A 9,680-nucleotide genomic window follows, 5' to 3' on the forward strand; every position below is an offset into this window, starting at 1 on the left:
AAATGAATACATAAATAAAATTATAAAGAAGAAACAGAAATAAAATGCCTGAGTAACTTTAGAAAAAAGCATACAATATGCTGCCTACAAAAGACTGGTTTTAGCATTGCACTGAACAGGCTGAAAGTAACATAATAGAAAGAATTTATTCTTCATGCAAATAGTAACCACAATTGGGTGAGGCAGTTATAATTATATTAGACATTATATGCTTTAAGTCAAGTACTAGCATGAGACAAAGACTTATATAATGGCAAAATGGGTCAAGTTACCAGGAATCTATAACTATTATATCCCTCTATACATACGTATGTATGTATAAAACATCAGAACTGCAAAATGTATGAAGCGAATATTGACAAAAGTGAAGAAATACATAGCAACATAGTAACTGTAAACACCAACACCCCATCTGCAATAATAAATAAGAAAACAAAAAACTCAGATAACATTGTAGACTGTATTAATTATCTTACATATAGAGGAATACCTGAGAGTAGGTAATTTATAAAGAAAAAAGGTTTATTTGGCTCACAGTTCAGCAGACTGTATAGGACGTATGTGCCAGCATCTGCTTGTGGTGAGTAAGCATCCCAGTAAGCTTATAATCATGGTGGAAGGCAAAGTATAACTGGACACGTAAGAGACAAAGTAAGTGTGAGGTGAAGAAGCCAGATTTTTTTTTTTTAACCAACCAGGTCTCATTTGAATCAATAGAGTGTAGCCTTTTTGATTATCAAAAGGATGGTGCCAAGCCATTTATGAGGAATTTGCTCCCCCATAACCCAAACACATCCCATCAGGTCCCACATCAAACAGGAGGATTATATTCAAGGATGAGGTTTAGAGAAAGTGGACATCCTCTAACCTTAGGCCAACCATATCATATCACCAACTAGGCTTAACAGACATGTACAAAACTTTCCAGGCAAAAGCAAGAGAATACACACAATATTCTTACTTGCTCCTGGTGTGTTCTGTTACGACACATACTAAGTCATATTAAATTTATGAATATCGGCTGAGTGCAGAAGCTCATACCTATAATCTCAACACTTTGGGAGAATCACATGGGGCAAAAAGTTTGGGACCAGCTTATGCAACATAGTGAGACCCTGTCGCTACTAATAAATCAAAAAATTAACCAGGGGTAGTAGTGTATGTCTGTAGTCCCAGCTCAAAAATTTGAGGTAAAAAGATCACTTGAGCCCAGCAGACTGAGGTTGCAGTAAGCCAAAATCATGTCACTGCACTACAGCCTGGGCAACAGAGTAAGATGCTGCCTCAAAATAACAACAAATACATTTAAGAAGACCAAAATTATACACTGTGGTTTTTGACCAAAATTGCATAAAACTAGGAATTAAAAGCAAAACTGGCAAATCAAAAAACATATGAAATTAAAACACACTCTTCAACATATTCTTTTTTTTTTTTTTGAGATGGAGTCTCACTCTCACCAGGCTGGAGTGTAATAGCGTGATTTCAGCTCACTACAACCTCTGCCTCCAGAGTTCAAGCGATTCTCCTGCCTCAGCCTCCTGAGTAGCTGGGACTACAGGTGTGTGCCACCATGCCCAGCTAATTTTTGTATTTTTAGTAGAAACGGGGTTCCACCAGGGTGGCCGGGATGGTCTCGATCTCTTGACCTTGTGATTCGCTCGCCTCAACCTCCCAAAGTGCTGGGATTGCAGGCGTGAGCCACTGCACCCAGTCACTCTTCAACGTATTTTTGCTCCAGGGTCAAAAAATTTAATTTTTTAAAGACATTACTATGACCTACAGTGGCGAATGAACTTAATATAATCTCTATAAAAACCCTAATCACACAGTTTTTTACAGAAATATAGTTTGAATTTTTTTTTTTTTTTTTAGATGGAGTCTCACTCTATTGCCAGGCTAGAGTGCAGTGGTACAGTGGCATGCTCTCAGCTCACTGCAACCTCTGCTTCCCAGATTCAAGTGATTCTCTTGCCTCAACCTCCTGAGTAGCTGGTATTACAGGTGCCTGTCACCACACCCAGCTAATTTTTATATTTTATTTTTGGTAGAGACAGGGTCTCACCATGTTCGCCAGGATGGTCTGGAACTCCTGACCTCATGATTTGCGTGCCTTGGCCTCCCAAAGTGCTGGGATTACAAGTGTGAGCCACCGCACCTGGCCAAAAAAATTTTTAATTTGATTATAAACTATAGATAAACACCCTTGAAAAAGAACAAAGAGGCATTATACTTTCTGATTTCAAAACATATTAAAAGCTACAAAAACAAAACAATGTAGTACTGACACAAAGATAAACAGATGAAAGAACAGAATAGAGAGCCCAGAAATGAACTCTTCTGTATAAGATTAAATAATCTTCCACAAAGTTGCCACGAGCATACAACAGAGCAAAGATATTCTCTTCAAAAAATAATGTCAAAAACTGGATATCGACACTGAAGAAATAAAGTTGGATCATTTCCTTGAACCAAATACAAAAAAAAAAGGTTTAACTAAACACTTAAGACATGAAAAGATAACTAACATCTCTTAGAAAAAATATAGGAAAAAGGCATGTCATTGGTCTTGGCACTATTTTTTTAGATGCGACACTAAATGCATGAGCAACTACAACTATAACCATTAAGATTTAACTGCACTATACTTCAAAATTTCTGCACATCGAAACATTCAATAGACAATGCCTCCTAGAAAATGGGTGAAAATATTTGCAAATCCCAAGAGACGAGTGATGAGTTAATATTCAAAATATATAAACAACTCTTAAAACTGAACAATAAAGCTGAATAAATTGATTTATTAATGAAAAAATAATTGAACTGAATTTTCATTTAAAAAATTACCCAAATGGGAAAAAGTATTTGAAAAGAAAAACAAAATTAATAATTTGTAGACAAACACATAAAAATGAAAAATAAAATCACCTCACACCTACTACAATGGCCACTGTAAATTTATGAAAAACACCAAATCTGTTGATAATGCAATGAAAATAAAACCCCTGTTGATTGTTGGTATAAAACAAAGATGCAGCCATTGTTTTAAAATGTTATAAATGTCGGCCAGGCATGGAGGCTCAGACTTGTAATCCCAGCACTTTGGGAGGCTGAGGCAGGCTGATCTCAAGGTCGAAAGTTCGAGACCAGCCTGACCAACATGGTGAAACCCCACCTCTACTAAAAATACAAAAATTAGCCGGGTGTGATGGTGCACACCTGTAATCCCAGCTACTAGGGAGGCTGAGGCAGGAGAATCACTTGAATCCGGGAGGCAGAGCTTGTAGTGAGCCGAGATCGCGCCACTGCACTCCAGCTTGGGCGACAGAGCGAGACTCTGTCTCAAAAAAAAAAAAAAAAAAAAAACAGTTATAAATGTTTCTTAAGTAATTAAAAATGGAATTATCAGCAAATACAGCAATTTTATTTATGAATCTATATTCAAAATATTGCAACACAGGACCTGTAAGACATCTGAACATTTATGTTTACTGTATCAGTATTCACAAAAGTCAAAAGGCTGAAGAAACCCAGATGTTCCTTAATGTACAAATACTTCAAAAAATGTAACATATACATACAATGGAATATTGTTCAGTCTTTTTTTATGTTTGCCTCACACTAATAACTTTTATTTCACTCAAGCTGGAGCAATAATCTTTCCTACATAAGTATCTTCCCTGCCCAATAATTCAAAGAAAAAAAAATCCAAAACGATTAGTAAAGAAAAATATAAGAATTAACAGACCCTTTAAATTTATTTTAAATATTTTTAAGATTTAAAAAGTGTTTAAAGTTTGTAATTCCTAGTAGGAAAACATTATCTGAATGAATACCCTAATGGCAAACCACTGTAAAATGCTTCAGCTGCATTTGGGGGAGAGGGGTAGGGATTATCTTCAAAGCACCCCAGCTCTCTTGATGAGATGGTCAGAGGTACATTGGTTTGTATTATTGCGACATCCATAAGGTGATCTATTTTGCTTTTCCTTCAGCAAGGGTTTTATTTATCAGAAGGGCATTGCCATGCGCATCCGTGTGAAGAGACCACCAAACAGGCTTTGTGTGAGCAATAAAGCTTTTTAATCACCTGGGTGCAGGTGGGCTGAGTCCGAAAAGAGTCAGCAAAGGGAGATAAGGGTGGGCTGTTTTATAGGATTTGGGTAGGTAGAGGAAAATTACAAAGGGGGGTTGTTCTGTGGAGGGCAGGAGTAGGGGTCACAAGGTGCTCAGTGGGGGAGCTTTTTGAGCCAGGATGAGCCAGGAAAAGGACTTTCACAAGGTAATGTCATCACTTAAGGCAAGGACTGGCCATTTTCACTTCTTTTGTGATTCTTCAGTTACTTCAGACCATCTGGGCATATACGTGCAAGTCACAGGGGATGCGATGGCTTGGCTTGGGCTCAGAGGCCTGACAGGCATTACGCTTGACCTCCAAATATGGCTGACAATTTAATGATAAGATTCATAACCTTTGTGTTGCTCTGGTGTTTTGACATATTTGCTGGGTTCTGAGCCACATCCTGGAAGGCCACCATAACTTCTGGATCCTGCATGGGTGCAAGAACCTCTGGATCACTAAGAATTTCATTCCGGCCATTCCAGGCATGCCCCCTCCCATTCAAGGCATTCCTCTGGGAAAACTACCAGGCATTCCCCGGTGAAAGCCACCTGGAAAAGAGCCATACTGAGCTCCTGACTGTCATCTGGCTTCTTCCTCCCTCTGGGATCTCTCATGCTCTTCTTGAGCCTTCTTAACTTGTTCTATATCTTTCTTTGATCTCTCGCTCTTCACGTTTTTGCTCATATTTTCTCTGATGTTCTGCAATTTTCTGTGCCGTAGGTTGAACTTCTTTCAGCATTGCACTAGCATCTTCATCATAATTCAATTCACAGGCAAGGGCAAGATCATGAGCTGTTTCTTCCCAGTGGCCTAGAAGATGAGTGTGCTTTCCCTCGCCACTTGTAAGGCTGAGCTGAATCAGGATTTATTTCATTGGCTCTGTCAGTTTCGGGTGACAGCACTTGGCTTCTGTAATTTGATGAAGACGCTGGCCCTCTTGGCATGCAAAATGGCCAAGCGAGGATATTCAGCTTGATGGTATCTGTGAATAAGTCAATGGCGTTCTGGAGCTCACCATGATTTAGGGCTTCAATAGCAGCCACTTTCTTATCATTTGCCTGATCCATCATCTCCTCTGTTATCTCTGCATTTTCATCTCCCATTTCTTGAGGGGCATCAGTGTCTGGTTCAATCACACCTTCTTTATCAATTTCTAGATAACTTTCCTCACTTGATGGTTTGTCTGCCTTTAAGTCTTCCTCCACCTTCTTACTATCAGGTTTTTCTTCCTTGGTATTTTCTTCTGATTTGGCTTTCTGAGTAGCAGGTGGTACTTTACCCCCCATGCTCTCTACCCACTCCCTCATGAAGCGCATTTCTTCGGTGTGCAGAACGCTCGGATCCTGCTTACACGTTTTCACAAAGGCCTGAAGCTCGTTTGCTTTGCGGGGGTCCATGGTAGGGAGGTGGTGGGCGAAGCTGGGGGACTGTGGCCCAGTTCCAGGTCCAGGCGCTGGCTTGGCGTGACCGTGCAGAAGGGGCTACTCAGTCTTAAAAGACTTCTTACAAAATCTTGTCACTTTTTTGTTTTTTGACGCAGAGCCTCGCTCTGTTGCCCAGCCTGGAGTGCAGTGGTGCAATCTCGGCTCACTGTAATCTCTACCTCCCAGGTTCTAAGGGATTCTCCTGCCTCATCCTCCTGAGTAGCTGGGATTACAGCATGTGCCACAAAACCCAGCTAATTTTTGTATTTTTAGTAGAGGCAGGGTTTCACCATGTTGGCCAGGCTGGTCTCGAACTCCTAACCTCAGGTGATCCGCCTGTCTCGGCCTCCCAAAGTGCTGGGATTACAGGCGGGAGCCACGGTGCCCAGCCAATCTGTTCATATTTTAAGATAAACTTTGAGAGTATTATGTCACCTGAAATAAGCCAGATGCAAAATGATGGATACTGTATAATTCCACTTATATGAGATGCCTTACGTAGTTACACTCATAAAAACAGAAAGTGGAAGGGTATTTGTCAAGGGGTGGAGAGAAGGTAAAATAAGTTATTGTTACTTAATGTGTATTTGAGTTTTAGTTTAACAAGATGTAAAATTTCTAAAAGTCTTTTGCATAGCAATGTGAATATACTTAACATGCCTGAAATGTATAGCTTCTTTTTGAGACAAGATCTCACTCTATCACCCAAGCTGGAGAACAGTGGCACAATTATGGCTCACTTAGACTCAAACTCTCAGGCTCAAATAATCCTACCCCTTTAATTTCCCAAGTAGCTGAGACCACAGGTGTCAGCCATTCCTGACATAAATGCCTTTACGAGACAGCCAGGCATTATGGCTCACACCTGTAATGAGAATTACATGGTGCATCACGGTTGAAAAATTGTTTCAGGCTAGGATTTCAAGACTAGCCTGGGTTATGTAGAAAGTCCCATCTCCAAAATAAGTGCCTTTAAGAGAGCTTTGAGATCCAGGAAGGGAGAAGTGAAACTCTGCTAAAGCCCCAAATTAAGGAGTGTTCTTTTCAGAAGCCAGGCCCTCATTCAGGTGGCAAACTACAGGACCCCTGTTCTTGGCTACAGGTAAGAAAACAGCCCACTCAACTTGGTTCCACTGAGAATTAATATATATATATATATATATATATGCTTTTTTTTTTTTTGAGACAAAATCTCGCTAAGGCATGTGTTGCCCAGGCTGGAGTGCAGTGGCATGACCTCAGCTCACTGAAACTTCCACCTCCTGGGTTCAACTCATTCTTCTGTCTCAGCCTCCCGCATAGCTGGGACTACAGGCATGCACCACCATGCCCAGCTAATTTTTGTATTTTTGTAGAGACAGGTTTTGCCATGTTGGCCAGGCTGGTCTTGAACTCCTAATCTCAGGTGACCTGCCCACTTGGCCTCCCAAAGTTCTGGGATTATAGGCGTGTGCCACAACACCCAGCCCCCACTGAGAATTCTGAACTTCCTCTGTAATCATCCCAAATTCCTCCCAGGCACAGTATGGGAGAGGTCCTGCCCTTTCAGAGGCCTGGAGTAAGACATCGATTTATAGCCATACAGGCAGGCCTTCAGCAGACCTTGGCCTTCACTGTGGTCCCTGAAAGTTCAATGACTCAGTTCTAGCTCCATGGGCCACAGTTCATGGCCAGTTCTGCCTACAGAGAAACCTAAACAATGACCTGTAGAAATCCTCTTTGGTACTCAGTGAAAGCCATATTCACCCACATTTTGATATAAAGCCCAACCATATGCAGACCTGAATGTAGAAACGTGCCCTAGTGTCTGCCCTACAGAGCAAAATTCTGAAGGATATTCAGTCTGTTTAAAAACAAAATGGGAAGCTGGGTGCAATGGCTCATGCCTGTAATCCCAGCACTTTGGGAGGACAAGGTGAATAGATCACCTGAGGTCAGGAGTTCAAGCCTGATCAACATGGTGAAACCCTGTCTCTACTAAAAATACAAAATTAGCCAGCCCCGATGACACATGTATGTAATCCCAGCTACTTAGAAGGCTGAGGCAGGAGAATCACTGGAACCCAGGAAGCGGTGGTTTCAGTTAGCTGAGATCACGCCACTGCACTCCAGTCAGGGCAACAAGAGCAAAACTCCATCTCAAAAGAAAATTAAAATAAAACAAGATAAAATAAAATAGGAATTACAACTATCCAAGCCCCTTGTAAACAGCCAACTAAAAGTGGACCCTAGTACAGAAACTGCAGGCTTGAGACCAAGCTACTACCCCTCTCCACAAACCCAGAGGGCATCCAAGAACTCTGGTGGCCCAAAAAAGAAGATCTTGGCTGGGTGAAGTGGCTCATGCCTATAATCCTAGCACTTTGGGAAGCTGAGGAGTGTGGATCACAGGGTCAGGAGTTCGAGACCAGCCTGACCAACATGGTGAAACCCCGTCTCTACTAAAAATTAGCTGGGCATGGTGGCATGCGCCTGTAATCCCAGCTACTCAGGAGGCTGAGGCACCAGAATCGCTTGAACCAAGGAGGTGGAGGTTGCAGTGAGCTGAGATCACGTGACTGCACTACAGCCTGGGTGACAGAGTGAGACTCAGTCTCAGAAAAAAAAAAAAAAAAAATCTTTACCTTCTGAAATCAATTTATAAAAACTTGAAGAGGCGTTTGCATTTTCAAATTTACAGACACCAATGCCAAACTATATTGTGCCCACTTGTCAATGCTTCTCTTTTAACATAACACTGAAAGTATGTGGCAGAAGAATTAGTCAAAAAATAAAAAACCCATTGAAATTGAAGACAACTAAGTAAAATGTTTGTTTGTAGATCATAAAATCTTATATATAAAAATACATAAACAGTACATTAAAACCTATCTAAATTAATAAATACACTCAGTAAATTGCCAAATATAAAATCAACATATAAGTTATGGTTTCATAAATCTAAATTGTCTAAAATAAAGGAAGAAAACAATATTATTTACAATAGCATTAAAATAATGTATTTCTGAGAAGAAATTCACCCAAGAAAGTGAAAAAAAACCTGTACAATTAAAGATATAAGATTTCAATGAAGAAATTAGAAAAGATACAAGTTTTAAAATATTTAATATCTATGGATTTAAAGAATATTGTTAAAGTATCATATTATCCAAAGTTATCTATAGATTCAAGAAACTCCCTACCAAAATTCCAGTGGCTTTTTTTTTCACAGTAATTGAAAATACAATCCCTAAATTTACATGAAACTAAAATAAACTCTTTTTTTTTTTCTTTTTTTTTCTGAGATGAAGTTTCACTCTTATTGCCGAGGCTGGAGTGCAGTGGGACAATCGCAGCTTGCAGCAGCCTCTGCCTCCCCGGTTCAAGCGATTCTCCTCCCTCAGCCTCCGGAGTAGCTGGGATTACAGGCATGCACCACCATGCCTGGCTAATTTTTTGTGTTCTGAGATGAGGTTTCACCATGTTAGTCAGGCTGGTCTTGAACTCCTGACCTCAGGTGATCCACCCACCTCAACCTCCCAAAGTGCTGGGTTACAGGCGTGAGCCACCATGCCCAGCCCAATAAATCTTTTTAAGAGACAGGGTCTCCTTATGTTGCCCAGGTTGGTATCCAACTCCTGGGCTCAGGGGATCCTTCTGCCTCAGCCTCCTAAAGTGATAGGATTACAGCTGTGAGTCACTGCACCCAGCCAAAACTACAAGAAACTTTGAATAGTCAAAGCAATCATAAGGAATAAAAACAAAGCAGAACATCACACTTCTTAATTTCAAACTATATTTCAAGCCTGTAGTAATACAAACAGGATGAAATGTGCAGAAAAATAAACCAAAAAAAAAAAAAAAATGGAATAGAAACCACAACTCTTACACATTTCAGACATGATGCAAAAAGAGAACTTACAAAATAGTTTAACGCAGAGTTTCTCAAAATTATGCAGATATTTCTGACTCTCCAAAAACAATGGAAAAAAAAAGTCAGATTGTGCAATCTCTTTTATGCCATGAAGAGGACTTTAGCTCACTGTAAACTTGAAGGAAGATCACTGAAGGGAAAGTAGAATTTTTAAAGAATTTAAGAGCATAAGACAGAAGATGCCCCTATGTTGAAGTTTAAAAAAAAAAAAAAAAAAAAA

At 40.1% G+C, this 9,680-nt stretch overlaps 1 protein-coding gene and 1 pseudogene across 2 annotated transcripts in view; both read right to left on the reverse strand.

Annotated features, from left to right (window-relative positions):
• ZNF708 (zinc finger protein 708) overlaps positions 1-9,680 on the reverse strand; it is a 54,333-nt gene that overhangs the window by 11,833 nt on the left and 32,820 nt on the right. The window contains 2 exon segments of the mRNA XM_011956425.1: positions 4,426-4,550; positions 5,182-5,504. Of these exon segments, the coding sequence (XP_011811815.1) occupies positions 4,426-4,550; positions 5,182-5,504 (448 nt within the window).
• On the reverse strand, positions 3,605-5,579 carry LOC105522044 (annotated as a pseudogene). The gene is made up of 2 exons (XR_001003375.1): positions 4,419-5,579; positions 3,605-4,018 (listed from the first exon to the last, which is right to left on the reverse strand). The product of XR_001003375.1 is annotated as a hsc70-interacting protein pseudogene (transcript).

This window comes from Colobus angolensis, unplaced genomic scaffold, assembly GCF_000951035.1.
Source record: "Colobus angolensis palliatus isolate OR3802 unplaced genomic scaffold, Cang.pa_1.0 Scaffold417, whole genome shotgun sequence".
NCBI lineage: Eukaryota > Metazoa > Chordata > Mammalia > Primates > Cercopithecidae > Colobus > Colobus angolensis.